The sequence below is a fragment of the Hippopotamus amphibius genome, chromosome 4, assembly GCF_030028045.1.
Source record: "Hippopotamus amphibius kiboko isolate mHipAmp2 chromosome 4, mHipAmp2.hap2, whole genome shotgun sequence".
NCBI lineage: Eukaryota > Metazoa > Chordata > Mammalia > Artiodactyla > Hippopotamidae > Hippopotamus > Hippopotamus amphibius.
This window is the reverse complement of record NC_080189.1, coordinates 131,713,386-131,729,432: the sequence shown is the minus strand read 5'-3', so window position 1 is coordinate 131,729,432 and position 16,047 is coordinate 131,713,386. Positions and strand designations below refer to the sequence as shown.

Genomic DNA, 16,047 nt, shown 5'->3' with positions numbered 1-16,047 from the left:
TGGCCCAAGCAGGCAACGTAAAGGTGAAAGCGGCATAAGAATGACCGCCAAGAGCCCTCTCTCTAGAGCATGCATGTGCCTGAGCCAGCATCTCCTCTTTCTGGACCCATTTCAGAAATGTCTATTCTGTCTCCTCTTGGTTCCTGGAAGGCAGGATTTGAATTACACGGGTTATTAAGATTATCCAGAAAAAGCGTCTTACGTGCATCTGTTACCAAACGCCTGTCATTTCAATGTTACGCTTGGCTTTAGACATTCTGTATAAATCAGGTTGATGAAACCATGGTTTGGTTTTAATTTAAATGTTATTTTTTCTCATTGGCCTGTTTGCTGACATAATGGGTCAAGTTCCCCTCTTAATGCTTTTCTCACATTTAATATGCAGATTTTGAAGTTATTGCTGAAGTTCTTTTCTAAAAAATTAAAATTTTTTTATTGTGCCAGTATTTTTATTTTTATTTTTTAATTTAATTTTTATTTTATATTGGGGTATAGTTGATTTACAACTTTTTGTTAGTCTCAGTTATACAGCAAAGTGAACCTGTTATACATATACATATATCCATTGTGTTTTAGATTCTTTTCCATATAGGTTATTACAGAATATTGAGTAGAATTCCCTGTGCTATACAGTAGGTCTTTTTTTATCTATTTCATATATAGTAGTGTATATGTTAATCCCACCTCCTAATTTATCCCTTCCTCCCACCTTTAATGACTCTCTCCCGTATAGAAGTCTCCAGAATCCAAAAAGATTCACTTCTGGATCTGAGAAATACCATAGAGGAGTCTAATTGAATTCTATCTCAAGGTGCAGGAATTTTTTTCTAGTTCTCTGCTTTTGATGGCTTAAATAAATTATGAGCAGAAAGTATTCATCTTTCAATCGTGTGCTGGAAAAAGAAGCCTAGTAAACTGTGGCTAGAAATATATTATGCTTTTCTCAAGAAGCAGGAAGCAGTGATTCTACTGTCCGACTTACCCATTTCGTGGGGAATTTCATGACACAAGATAGCAATTGTTGTGGTCACTCCCGACTCGGATGAAGATGAGAAGGCTGCTCCTATCACTAGGCCATCTGCGAAATTATGCAGGCTGTCCCCAACCAGGATCATTATTGCTAACAAGCTAATGCTTTTGCCTAAAGAACCAAATAAAGGTGTAAGAAGCATTAACAGTGCTACGTAGTTCATGGAATCGTTCAATGATGACCAACTTTCCCCTCTATCCTCGACATTCTTAAATGGCATGAGATTAAGTAACTCTACTTTGTCTCAACTTTCAAAGTAAGTCAGGACTGGAGATGCAGATACAGCCACCAATATGGCATGCTTGGATGTACGGTCACTGTTTTTCTAACAGGTCTAATTATGAGATAAATTACAGCATTTGGTCTTCTATGCTCCTGTGCAGCTGTGCCAAGAGAAGGTAAAAATAATACTGTTATAACTTTCCAAAATACATTCGATGACCTTTCCACATATGTCTTTCGTAAAGCATTTTTAAATAATTTAAGACCCTTCAGGCAGAATGTCATTAAAATGTAGTCTATTCTCTGAAACTGTCCCCTGAGTCAGACTTTCCCTTGTATCAATCTCCTGGAGTCAACTGTCAACCTCCTGCCACTCTGTTGTGGTTCCGCTTTCTGGTCCTACCCCCACTGCGACCTTCACTCCCCAAATGTGACCATGACTCCCAGCCTTCTGATCCCAAAGTTAGCTTTGGAACAATTACTGAATGTTCTGTCTTTCTGAAACATAAGTCAGTACTAGGCCAATTAGACGTTGAATAAAATAAAGAGAAGCCGTCTTCATGAGATTCTATTACATCATATACATTATCTGATTAGGAGACAGCCAATGACATAACTTGGACCATAATGAGTTTAGTTAATGAAATAATTAGGTTCAAGTGTTCAACAGACCGATTTGTCTCAAAAAACCTAAAATTATATGTTAGTATTATAGGGTGGAACCATTAACAGAGACAAAAAAATATCACAGGAATAAACACATATTCTGACAGTGAACTACCTAGGAATGCCACTGGATAGGAATAGCCATTACAATCAATGGCTGTGGTCTAAAACTTCATTAATTACTTGGTTGATGTATATTGTGTGACAGTTGTGCGGAGCTGCTATTGTTCCTATCAGAACTGCACAAAATATTCTAATAACTGGACACTCAATAAAAATAGGAAGAGATGTACCTTCTGGGTTCTGCTACCTGGTGTCAGATTATAATACAGTTTATTGGGGGAATATGATTTGACTTATTTCATAGCTCACACTGTGAAACAAGGAACTTCCGTAAACAGCACATCTGGTCCAGACCATCAGCTAGGAGATGAGTGTATTGACTGTGCTGCAAAGACATCCCATGCATTTTACTTCCCAAAGTCAGGCTTTATTTAGACCCATCCCTGTGAGACTCAGTTCTACCATTCTTGTGGTTTCCTAATTCATGTTATTCTTTATTAAACATGAGAAGATTTTAGGCAACAGTCATAAAAACACAGAATAAATATCAAATTATTGAATTCAGAGAGTTCTTAGTGCCATTGCCTGGAAGCTGTCTGAGCCTGATGATGCACACAGGGCCCTAAGCGGTTCCTGCCAGTTTTCAGAAGGAAAGCTCTTTTTTGTGTGTGGAAATAAAGTCAAATAAATTAAAGTAATCCTTTTGACAACATTGCAGCATAGAAATAAATTGTGATTTCCATTTTATGCCTGTGTGTATGCCTATGTGCAGCTTTGATATTCAGATGGAAAATCTTTACCCAACTTATACTCTGCCAAGAAACAGTGCGGCCTATTTTTGTTGCCTATGATTTTATTATCTCAGATGATGGGTTTCTAAATGTCAGGTCATGGCCACCTAACAAGCCACAAGGCAAATATACTAATTTGCATATAAGCTACAAGGAACACGTTGTGCATGTGGTTTAAGACAATTCAAACATTATTCGGGGGAAGATAAGACAAGCATTCACTGGCAAAGCAAGGTACTCATTACAGAACTATGGATAATATTTTACCTCTCCTTTGGTACCTGGAAGTCATACTGAGTTCCACATTTCTGACTTATCAGAGGTTTTCCATGGTGATACCCAGGCTGGACCTTGTATCATGTTGCTTTTTGTTTATTTAAATCAGATTGTGGATAGGACTTCCACATCCTGAGTCCCACCAATGAGGTAATATGAAACAAGTAATCAAATATTTGAAGCTAATTCAATATGTCCCTGACAAAAAGGGCAGTTGCATAATAGGGTTTGGATTTGTTCGCTATTCATTCTCTATGCCAAGCTTGATATCTGAAGTGGAAAGATATGAGGTCTACAAAATATGTGAATAAGATCATCATTACTCCCTGATCCAGCAACCGCTCTCTGCTCCTAATTTGACTAGGTGTAGCCGTCTTTCCTCTTCCTTTCTTCCAAAACAAATACAAAGAAATGTCTCTGATACACCTTCTATGTGCCAGGCATTCTAAAATTTCTCCTGGAACTAAAGATTTAAGAAGGAAAAAATATCACTAGCAATGTCCTGAAAAAAGAATTGGACAGACTATGTAATCACATATTTTGAATCATAGAAATAAATCACAGGTGTGAAAACAGGAAACACATCCTGAACACATACTCAGAACGCTGTTCTTATTAGCATTTATATCCTCAGCCACGTCGCAAACAGGGATGAAGACCAGTCCTAATGTTATCCCCCAGTGCACACACAGCGCCTAAGACATCCTCAAACATTTCTTGAAATGAATGAAAAAATGCGAAAAAATGCAGGGATGCATGTCTGAATGAATGGTCACAAGGAAATTGCTGCTGTATTAGCATCTCTTAGTTCCTCAAGGCTAGAGCTTAGTAGCTATGTAGTCCTGGGCAGTGACTTACCCTCTCTAATCACCAGTCTCTTCATTTGTATAATCTGGATACTAACTATTCCTACTTCAGTAAAGTGTAAGGGGATTACATGAGATAATCCAGGTCACGTGTTTAGCATTGTGCCTGGCATATAATAAATACTCAATAAATAGCTCTTTTTCTTCTTAGGTAACTAACTTCTGGCAAAATGGGAACAACTCATCATGACTGCTTAACATTAAAACACTGAGAAGTGTGTTTACAAAAGGGTGATATCAGTGAGAAAAATGGAGCAAAGATTCAGGAGCACCTGAAGAAAACCAAAACAGGCCAAAAAAATATAAAAAGTTCTAAGAATTGTTCAGAAGCACGAGCAAAAGGGAATACAGTCCTATTTAAAACTGGGAACTCAAATTCAGAAACAGGGAAAATCACAGAAAGCAAAAGGTTGCATGCAAAGTATACAAACAAATGACTTATAGCATAAGATGTAAATAAAAAGATAGTACTGACTTGAACTCCACCATCTTAATGACAATATCACAAAGGAGATAGACCTTTGTGATGAATTATCAGTAGACTGTGACAGAGGGTAAAAAATCAATAATGTCTCCAGACTTCATGGGAAGTGAAAGGTTCAAATCATCATGTAAGCAGGATTTTAAAAGAGCCTCGATAACCACATAAGTATTTACACTAATAGAAGTTTCCAGAGGATCAGTTTTAAGCTATTGGGAAAAACATTTTTAAAGAATGAAGTAAAGTTGATATTAACATGTACTAGGTTTCAAAGACTGATAGGAATGAGCTTTTATTAAAAATTTCGTTGCAAAGGTTTTAGTAATGAAATACATACCCAGTATGAAATGTACATGGTTTTGACATATTTATTTCAAAACAGATGTAGCCTTTCTCTGTGGCGCTTTCTGTATTTAATGTTTTGATTTTTTAAATTGGTACTCACGTGTTCTGTTGGGGGCGTTCATACTGCCTATAGGAATTTCAGCTGCCTGTGCATCTTCTGGGCCTTTCTATTTTAAATTAAAAAATAAAAGATGAAACATAAGCAATAGTCGTCATTTTATTGAAAAATGAAACATGTTGATTATCAAAAGACATTTTTGACCCTCTGGAGTATATGGGAACTCCTCAGTTTCATAGATAGACATAGAAGGTAGAGCCGAGAGACTGCAAAGCACGATTTTCCCACTGTCTACATTTAGATGAAAATAGCACTCTTACGTAGCTCAGGCTTCCACAGAGAGCTGGAGGCTACCTAGATAGTCTGTAATTCACTCTTAAATTATGGAAGCCTTTATGAAACCCAAAAGCTGTAGAAAAAAATGATTCTTGATGCTGGATTCTTGACCTAAGTTGGCCCTTCTCTGTGGCAGACTGTGGATCTAGGGTTCACCGTCTGATTTTTAAATACAGTAGGTGGTGGAGAAGAAACCCTCGCAATTCCAACACCTCCTTTTGTTCAGCATAGCAGAAGATGCTGTTTTTGTTGCCTTTCCATTCAGTAAAAAGAATCTTGCTGCTTTTTTTTTATGTGATAGGATACTTTATTGAAATAATTTGTTTTTTATTCTGTTTTCCTGCCCCATTTCAAGAATATTTTTCTACTTTCTTAAATTGTGTTGTTTAACAAAGTAGATCAACAAACTTACAAAAGATGACTACAATACATTTGAAAAGGTTTTTCATCCTTTCACATGACAGGGAAGTGAGATTTTGAAATTGACTTCTCTACAAGTTGAGATGATGTGATTTTATTTCAGAGACTGACGATTTCAGGAAAGTCACTTTCCCCCCTTCCCTCCCTAGGCCTCAGATTCTTATTCTATTATGTGAAAAGAATACTTCTTATCTACCCATGGGGGATGTCCTTTCAGAAGCATATTCATATTACCCCCAATTGTGGGAAATTTGAGACAAATTTAATGTGAGACATAAGCATCTTTTTTTAAATGTAAAACAGAGGATGTAAACTTAACATTCACATGTTAGAATAACAGCAGTTATTCAAAAGATGTCAAGATAGGCTATTTTTGGAGAAGGATGGCTGAGAAGGTAGGATCTGAAGGATACAGGATTAGAGGAGGTAGACAGGCCTCTTGCCTGAAATTGGTGAATCTAGAAACAAAAGGAAAATGTGGGCTTTTTAAAATTACATTGTGTCAAAATTCTGATTATAATCAAAAGACTCTATAGTTCTATTAAAAGATAGTTCACATATCTATTCCAGAATTTTTTTTTCCCCCAGAAAGCTATATATTGTCACACTATGTAAAGGAATTTTGAGACAAACATCTAAGACTCCTTTGATGACTGGAAAGATTTGTGAGTTTCTCTCCTTCCTTAAAAAACAGGAAATTGAGCCTGTCAAACAATCCTAAACGTTCGTATTATTTCCATTTGTCTTTAGGTTGATCTTGCAGCTTAAATAACAAAAGAAATGGTGACTATATTATTAGTGAGCTAGTGCAGTCAAATCGTTCTAAACTCATTAAGTTTGCATCTTGGGGCTCCGGGCCCTTAATTCACATAGAAGGAATGAGGGCAGCATTAAAGCCACTTAAAAACTAATCTCAGGGAATTCCCTGGTGGTCCAGTGGTTAGGACTCGGCACTTTCACTGCCATGGGCCCTGGGTTCAATCCCTAGTTGGGGAACTAAGATCCCGCAGGCCACAGGGTGTGGCCCAAAACCAAAATAAAACAAAAACCTAATCTCAGCTTGAAGTTATCTTCTTTCAAGCCATATGTGACGTATCTGAACAATAAACACAATAAGGCTTTTAAAAACATTATTTTAAAGAAATGTTTTTTGTTCACATCCTTGAGTTAACTCTAGCTCTGCAATCTACTGCCAGACTTGTGTTTTGCCAGGTTACTGTCTCAGGAATAGCTTACCTCTGTCTCCTCAGGAATCTACCCTCGAACTGTTACCTCCTCCCCCAAGGCCATGGTAGAAGTCACGTTTTCTAACTGTGATATGTATACTTTCACATTCTTCCTGTCCCTTTACTTATGACTTTAAGAATTAGAAGGGGAATATTGTTTTGAACCTGATTGGAGATTGGGTTTTCAGAATTCATAAGGAAGACTTTTGTCATGGAAAATATGTATATTATATCAATCTGATCCACATGTGTTTCAAAGTCGTGCAGAGAGCAGTGACTTGAATCTGCAGAAATGTATTTTCCCCTTTAAAACAGCCTTCAGGTGCTTGGCAAAGTTTGGCAAATAGGATTTGTCATGATCAAGAATAGGCAAATCAGGAGTGGATTCTATTATCTATCCTACTGATTTTCATCTATTTATCAAGGAATTAAGGAAAGAAGGTAATCAAATCACTAGAATACTTCAGATCAGTAACCTACCAACTGGATAGTTGAAGTGGATTTGCCTCTGTCTGACTGGTCACTTAATTCAGAGTTGAATGCAAGATGGCAGGAATGTGCTACGTGCCCATTAATCAATGACACGTCCTGCTGGATGAGGATGGTTTAAAATTAGTGCTGAAGCCAGAAGGACACAGGTACAGCCTTTATCAATTCCACAGTTCTATTTAACATTTTGCTTATTGGCCAAAAGGATGGATGACACCAAAAGATTACTGGGAGAATTTCATCACGATAAATTCTTGCTAAAATGGAGAAGCACAGGACTGCCCGGAAACATCATGCATAGTCTAAATGCTTTAAGAATGCAACTTCAACTTTGGGGTTAGCAGATGCAAACTAACATATAGAGGATGGATAAACAAGGTCCTACTGTATAGCATAGGGAACTAGATTCAATATCCTGTGACAGACCATAATGGAAAAGAATATATGTATGTATAACTGAGTCACTTTGCTGTACAGCAGAAATTAACACAACATTGTAAATCAACTATTCTTCCATAAAAAAAGAATGCAACCTCAAAATTTCTAGTCATGATTTACAAAAGCTTGAACAGTGATAGTTTTTATATTGTCTTTTTTATTTACTGCAAAATTAAATTGTGAGCTCTTTCTGATGGAGATACCAAAAGGAGGATCATTGAAACTATATTGTACCCTACAACTACTAAATGAATATCTCCAGAAAGATATTCACCAATTACAGTACTTGTAGCTTCTAAAATATTCACATTCCTTTTTTATTTTACACAGTATCATGAATCTTAAAATTATGTTAAGACATTTTAAGTTCCCTGACAAATCCAAGGACAATCTGAAAAAAGTATAATTTTTGGATGTTCAGAATTTATTTCACTCATTTCCATCTGGCTACATTCCTAATTATTATGCATAAGTTGATACGGTGGCTTCGGAAATTAGTTTTCCCAGTCCATGAAGGCCAGCCTATCGTGTGTAAACGCAGATCTCATTATCGTCTTCTATGCTTGCTTAGATTAGAACTCCTTTTGTGGAGGTTAAATTCCTGAATTTTTAGAGAAAGTGTTGGGATTGAAACTGCCATTCCTAATTCCTGAATTACTATAGCATCCTAGCTTGGACCCCAGGCCAAAGAACAACCCGGATACATTAAAACAGAAAATGTTTACAAAATTTTGCTTAAAATAAATTTACTGGGAAAAGTTTCAAATATACAAAAAAAAGCTAAAAGAATTGTGATGTCAACACTCAGATACTCACTCCCTAGATCCTACCATTGACATCTTACTACACCTATTTTATCCACCTACCATCCCTCTCTCCCTCCATAAGCCACTTTATTTTGGAGGCATAAAATAGAATTTTTGAATAAATCTAGGAAAGATAATAAACAACAAGTGCTGATATTTTAAAAGACTACTAGTGTTTGCCCTGAGCACAAGCATTTTATAGTATGTGAACAGTCAGAAAGTCAGGGAATAAGCGGAAAACCATGAAGACTGCAGAATGCCAGGACTTTGTAGGGAAAGTTTATTTCAGTCTCTGGGAGTTTTGTTTTTTGGTTTTTTTCTACAAGCATTTACATTTTTAACCATCCCACAAAACTGTTCATCTATTTTTCTTATAGGATAATATATTAGAGCAAAAAGAAACAAAATCTAAAACTAAACCACACTGCATTTTACATTTCATCATATATGTAGAAATTGATCAAATACAAGCATGATGAAAGCACATATTCAAGCTGAAAAAAAGATTTGCTGGAATTTCCACTCCTGAGCTTCTTATTTTCATAATTTTCAATGTCCTTAAGATAGAAAATGATGCATAATTTTGGGAATTTTCAAAGTTTTTGTTTCCTTGTTCATTTGTTTTGGGTTAAGATACCCCAAACACAAGCTGGTAGCTAGGCCTTTAAATGCCCTCATTCTCAGATATGAAATATTCTCCTGCTTCTAAACTAGCCAGGGAGGTCAAATAGAAGGTTGTAAAAAGTATATTAATGGGCCAGTAACAGATATTTGAAAAATTAGGGAATTCCCTGGAAGTCAAGTGTTTAGGACTCCATACTTTCACTGTTGAGGACCTGGGTTCAGTCCCTGGTCGGGGAACTAAGATCCCACAAGCCACATGGCACAGCCAAAAAGAAAAAAGAAAAAAGAGAAAAAGAAAAATTAATAATCATGCTTTTGTAGGGAAGCCATCCGTCAGAAGGATCTGTGTGTTCTGGAAATCAGAGCCCCATTCCTTACGCCGACAAACTCATGAAATGCCAATTACTTTTGAACAAGCAGTTCTGAAATAAAAGACAAATATCATAAAACCATTAAGCAAAAGATAAATAAAATTTAAAATATACCTCGGCACTTGGTGATACAAGAAGAATAAAACATTTTTCTATTAAGAAAAATCCATGGATGCCTCCAATTAATCCCAACAGTTTCCAAACATGGCCCTTGATGTCATGGAAATGTCCTAACTCTGAGCCTTCCTGCTTATGTAAACCAAGAACCTAAAAAGAAAAGAGAGGGATAGAAACAACTTTTGATGACTTAAATATTATTCAGTAGGCCCATTGTTGAAAATATATTCAACTTCCATGCTGGGGAACCCAAGACAACACCTGAATTCATTCAAAGCCCAGTTTGCTTTTAGATGTATGAATACTTCCACTATATGATTTAATCAGGGTCAAAAAAGATGTGAGAAAAGAAAGGGGAGCTTTGACTAGCTTTTGCTAATGAGTAGAATAAAGCCTAAGCGTATTTCAGCAAGTGGCCTAAATTTTCATACATTCTCAGTCCTTTAGCTGAATTTTTTTCAGTTCAATCCGTCCCTATTTGCACAGCAATGCTTTATAACAAATGGATTTTTTTATACTCAGAACAAATACGCGGGGGGAGTCAAAAATTATCCACCCTCTGGCTGTAGAATTTATAGAAGTTTTAACATAACCAGAGTGCGGATAATTTTTGACTCACCCTCATATAAAGATACATATCATCCAGGGTTTATTTTCCCCATGCCCCCTTGCAATTAAAGAAAGCTTTTAATAAGCGTCCAAATAACTAAGAAATCCACCTGAAAGACTTTTTCCATCGAGTGCATCCTATATGCCCAGCAATATGGTCAGCTCTCTGGGATACAAAAGGATACTAGAAAAGCACTAAGAATTTTCCTCTAGTTGACTCATTCCATTGGCTGACCTCCTGATTTCTTGTGAGCTAGTAGATCGTAATGTATCATATTCCCTCTCCAGGAGAAGAGAGTTTGGGAAATAGCTCACTGGTTTCCACATTTGGGATGCTACTGACCATTAAATTTTAAAAAGAAGGAAGAAATCATGTGTGTGTATATTCATGTAAATATGCGTATAGATATTTATGTATGTACACATACATGTATTGATACATATGTGTACATGTGTGGTATGTGTATGGGTCTCCATATACACATTGAGTGTATGGACATAACTAAAAACATATACACATTAGTCCACTTTTTCTTAGGGTAAAGACATTGAAGGACAACCACCTAGTATTTGGAATTACCGTTATGTCACAAAACAGAGGATGTTGTAATGTCACAAAGAAAACAGAGGAAAACCTCACAATTTCAGAATGAAAATGTAGATCTTTAATCAATTTAGCTAGATAAAAGAGTAAATCATGACAGTGGGATTTTTCTCATTTCTGTGCAGACCTTTAAACACTTGCCTTGGACCCCATTCAGGAACCACTGATTTTTCCAGCTTTCCACCACACTTGTACTGCACCTTTCTTCCTCGTCCCAATAACCTTTGTCTTCCTCTCTTTTCTCAAGTAAAGCAACTGCCTTCTAAGTGGAACCCAGAGAAGCTCCCCTCTGTAACATGTCTCTGCAGGGTCGGTGGACAGCACCCCCACCCCACACGTCCAGCCCTGCTGCCTTAGGCTGTGTGCTCTCCCACTGGGGGAGACCCAGGCAGCCTCGAGATCCTGCGGCTATTTCCCGGGGTCCTGGGCTGTGAACAGCCCTGCACCCACTGCAGTAACCTAGAAACAGGCTTTGGGCACTGCTCAGGCCAGTAAGCCCTGAAATATTTCCAGAAAATTAGATTACAAGGGAAATTAAAACTCATAATGGGTTGTTTCATTTCTCCAATGCTCACTTAGCAATTTTCAGAACATCTAATAATGTTTGAGCCTCTAAGCAACAAGAGGGACCCTGTAGGAAATTGCCAGAGGCTTGTGGAAAATTTTAACATCTCAGACGTTGAGAGAGGTCGGGGAAATCATTTGCTTATCGTTATCCATCATAAGAGATTTCAGAAGGAATGAATAACCTCATCTGAAGACCCTTCTCGCTGAACTCTTTGCATGTCTGGTCCTAATCCTTTCATTTCTGACAAATAAAGAGTCTCCGGAGACTTCAGCAAAGAGCCAGCTTCCTGGAGCTTGCATGTTTCTTAAAGGAAATCTAGACGCTAATAATTGGGCAAGAAAGAGAACTTCCTTTTGATAGTTCAAATGCAGAGGTTAATGATGGTCTATGACAGAGGCGTGGGCAGGTGTCAAGGGTATGAATGAGGGATGATGGGACACCCGGAAACTAGCAACCCCAAGAAACCGTGACCACTTTTAGGGCTGAAAGGGCAAAGGGCAAAGGTTGGAAATAAATGTTACTGAAGCTCAGTGGGAGATGAAGTCAGGAAGGAGGCTTCCTGCAGGAGCTGGAGCTGTAATACTGCAGGTAATCAAATGCGGTAATGTTGCAGGTATCTAGAGCCAGTGCCGGAGCGAGAGAACGGGGAAGAAATACCCCTGCCACTCTCTCCTCCTGCCCTGGCTTCTCTGTTGTGCCCCCCTTGGGGGAACCCAAACCATACAGCCTGCAAGGGAGCTGAGGGGCTGCAATCTCCTGGGGCAGAAAAGACAGCAGAGAAGGGCAGAGAATGGATCTGATGAGGGTTGGGGGTCACTGGAGAAAAACCAGTACATCTTACAGCCCATTCATTTTTATTTATCGGGTTGGCCAAAAAGTTTGTTCGGGTTTGTCTATACCATCATATGGCGAAACATGAACTAGATACGTACACTTCCTGAATTTTTCCTAAGAGGAACCTATATCTGATCACATATTTTTTCATTTCAAAAATAACATGGTGAATCTAATCTCTTTTATCCTATAAGAGCTTTGGGGAAATAATACTAATTCCCAAGGAAAACACTGGCCACTGTATCGATGCATCCAAGTCACTGTGAAATTCTGCATAACCACCTCCAGTGGCTCAAAGGAAAGAGAAATTAGAACCACTCCGCCTGAAACAGAAAACAGCAGCTTACCTGAGGGATGAGGTGGAGCACAGCATCCCCAGACAGTGTCCCAACAGCCAGGCCCACGAACAGCTGCAAAATGAGCCTGTAGTTCTCCTCGCAGCTGTGGAAAAGGACCAGGGTGGTCCCAAGCATGGAGCCCAGTGTGAGCACCGTCACTGCCATGGTGCCGTAGCCATATTCTGAGTCAGAAGGAGATTGCAACACCCGTCAGAGCCCCCTGTGAGGGCCCCTGTCAGCGAACACACCAGAAGAATCCATCCTATACTACAATGCATAGGGATACGGAATTGTTCTGTGAGTGCTATACTGGGTGAAAGGTTTTAAGGTTTTATAAGGAAAAGAATGAAAAGACTGACCAAATTACCCTGTTGCTTTGAAGTTACCCTGAGTACCCCTTATGAAAAAAAATCACTGTAGCAAGCAAGGTACTAGCTTACCTCCTGTCCCCAAAGAAAATAATTTCCCTCACTTTAAACTACAATCTCCACTGACAGACACTGGTAATATTTGTCATCTAATCACATTTAAACCTTTCAAAGGCAAGGAAGCAATGTTACAGAAGGAAGCATATAGTTTGGGCCATTGTAGATCAATATTTGTGGACAAAATGAGTACTTTCTTCCCCAAATTCTCAAGATCATTTGTAATGTCAAAAGTGTTTATTATTCTCAGTGACTAAAACAAGTGATTGTATTGGTAAAAACTGATCAATGAATGAGTAATGGATGATAATATAAATTTGGACAGCCTACATTTTGATTTATTGCAATAATTTTTTATAACCCCTAAAATTTATTCCAATTTCTAAGCTTCTAGATTTTTAAAAAATACTCAGAAAGTGCAATTTTACACAATTATTCAAACAGAAACAAATATTGTAGGAGGAGAGAAGAAATAAAAGAGTAAAGGAAGAAAGGAAAGAGAAAGATTAAAAGAGAAAAAAATAGCTTTCAGGAGACTTCCCTGGTGGTGCAGTGGTTAAGAATCTGCCTGCCAATGCAGGGGACATGGGTTTGAGCCCTGGTTCGGGAAGATCCCACATGCCGTGGAACAACTAAGCCCATGCGCCACAACTACTGAGCCCATGTGCTGCAACTACTGAAACCTGCACGCCTAGAGCCTATGCTCCGCAACAAGAGAAGCCACCGCACTGAGAAGCCCATGCACCGCAACAAAGAGTAGCCCCCACTCACTACAACTAGAGAAAGCCCTTGCGCAGCAACAAAGACCCAACACAGCCAAAATAAATTAAAAAAAAAAGAAGGCTTTCAGAGGCAAGTATACATGATCTGGGGATAAAGAGTATTCACACACCATTTTCCTTTAGTTGCAGATATTCAGAGCAAATACTCTGTTTCAACTTATTTAGAAGTTACTAACAAGTTCACGCCAAATAGTCTGTAAACAATGAAGGTAGGTCATAACAAACAAATTATCATTTCCTTTTGTGACTACAGATAGACAATAAATCAAACAGCTCAGCTATCGTACTATTGTACTTAAAGCCCATATTAAGATGGATTTTAAGAAACTACCATCTTAAAATTTGTTATAACTGAAGATGTTCCATCCTCATCATTCTCGTCCTTTTCTGGGACATTCACTGTCTACGGTAGATCATATTAATGACACTAGCTGATAAGATGGTAAGAGGCTTGTGGTGTGAAGAGGACCCCTACTGAATTATAAGCGCTAAATTATACAGAGATTGAACATTAAAATTATGTTGGTAGCGTACTCAGGGGAGGCAAAAAACGTTCACACTGATTTTTCCCACTCTCACCACTACTGCTTTGCTGCTAGGGAATCTCTATAAAATGACTGTTGCTCAATGGATATAGAATTTCAGTTTTGCAAGATGAACAGTTCTAGAGATCTGCAGCAGAGCAAGGTGAAAATACTTAATACTGCTGAACTGTACACTTAAAAGGATTGAGATGGTAAATTTCATGTATTTTTTTACCACATTAAAAAAAAATAGTTCAGAATGACCATACACCTGCCTAGAGGTTTTATTTTGCTCTAATTTAATACATATGTTATTTAAAAATCCCTAGAGATATTTAACCAAGTTTCACATCCCATTCTTCCACACATAGACTCTGAGTGGGAAAGTGATTCTTCTCAACTAGCACATAAATTAAAGACATTTGAAGTTTAACATGAGCACCTGGGTGCCTAATAAAGTTCAAAGTTGCCACATTTTTATGGTGGCTACAAAACATCAGAAAATGTCAAGAACTCACAAGGACAAACTAGGGGCTGACATTTCCCAGGCAAAAGGCAGCGTTTCAAGTTCTTCAAATTCTCCTACTTTCCCCTTTGTCCCAAGGGCAGCTCCAGTGTGGTTTGGGAAGAGAAAGGATGTTTCATTCCTTGAGAGCTTGTAAATCTTTCTAGGTCTTCTGTGAGTCAGTTTTACCTGCTCTTCTGCGGCAAGAACAGTCTGCAAACCATAAAATCTCTGATTTCCGTGGCCACCAGACTCTGCTGTGTTACTCTAGTTCTCTACACAGTGTCTCGGCATCTTGATTGGGGTCAGATTCAACATAAATCTTTCCCATCCTTAAGACAGAACTGGACCTACCAACTAAATTCTTAGCCAGTCCTGAGCAGCTTCTGTTAATAAGTCTGAAATGATTTCTACACTGCCGTACCATTCTTTTCCTGGAAATTCAATTGACGTTGGGGCTTAAGGGTTGAGTTTCAGCGCTCGGAACACTGTGTTCTTAATAATGTCTCCCTGTGTCTCCCTCTCTTGAACATCATATATTCCTGTAATTTCAAAAGGCCAACAACACAAACCTTTCTCTTGAGTTATACGATGCAACATTTTAAATTGAGGACAGTGACGTTCTGCTAGGTTCTTTAGTAAGTATGACTGGTTTGGATTTTTCTCAGGAAAACTATTTCCCAGAAGGGTCTAGAAGTTAATTAAAAAGGGGATAAAGCTTTTTTCATGGATCTTCAGTCCAGAACCCTGTTTCCAACTGGCATGTGTGACCAGACATCATACCAGGGAGGGCAAATACAAACATGAGAGCTCCTAGGTACCACGGTTCTGTCCCCTGCATCCATTTTTGAGCCATCACTGACCACAAGGTATTGAATTACTGAGCTGCTCACTTTTAATGAAGCTTTTTTCCTCTCAGTGGATGTAGAGTCCTAGATACATAGGCCTGGCGTGTTTTGGTTCACAATCTTCAAATGAGCCACCTGATGTGGAATCCATTATGAGTCAGAAATAAGTAACTGAACAATTCTGCTATGATGGCATTGCAGATTACCTCAAAGAGAAAGAAAAGCAGTTCTGAAAAATCTGGAAGTCCCTCCGATCAGTGGTAACATTTTAAATACGGTTAACTGTCATATTTTTACTATCCATTGTAGATGTTCTTAAGCCACAATATTTTTTTTTTGTCTTTTAAATATCAAGTGCTTTAAATGGACAGAACGCATTTTTGTG

General features: G+C 38.2%; 1 protein-coding gene across 1 annotated transcript in view; it reads right to left on the bottom strand.

The window, feature by feature from the left end:
- Window positions 1–16,047, bottom strand: part of SLC39A12 (solute carrier family 39 member 12) — a 78,997-nt gene that overhangs the window by 38,940 nt on the left and 24,010 nt on the right. Inside the window, exons 7-11 of the mRNA XM_057732778.1 lie at window positions 12,588–12,760; window positions 9,623–9,775; window positions 7,261–7,371; window positions 4,841–4,907; window positions 983–1,141 (exon numbers count right to left, since the gene is read on the bottom strand). Coding sequence (XP_057588761.1) covers window positions 983–1,141; window positions 4,841–4,907; window positions 7,261–7,371; window positions 9,623–9,775; window positions 12,588–12,760 — 663 coding nt within the window. The remainder of the gene's footprint in view (window positions 1–982; window positions 1,142–4,840; window positions 4,908–7,260; window positions 7,372–9,622; window positions 9,776–12,587; window positions 12,761–16,047) is intronic.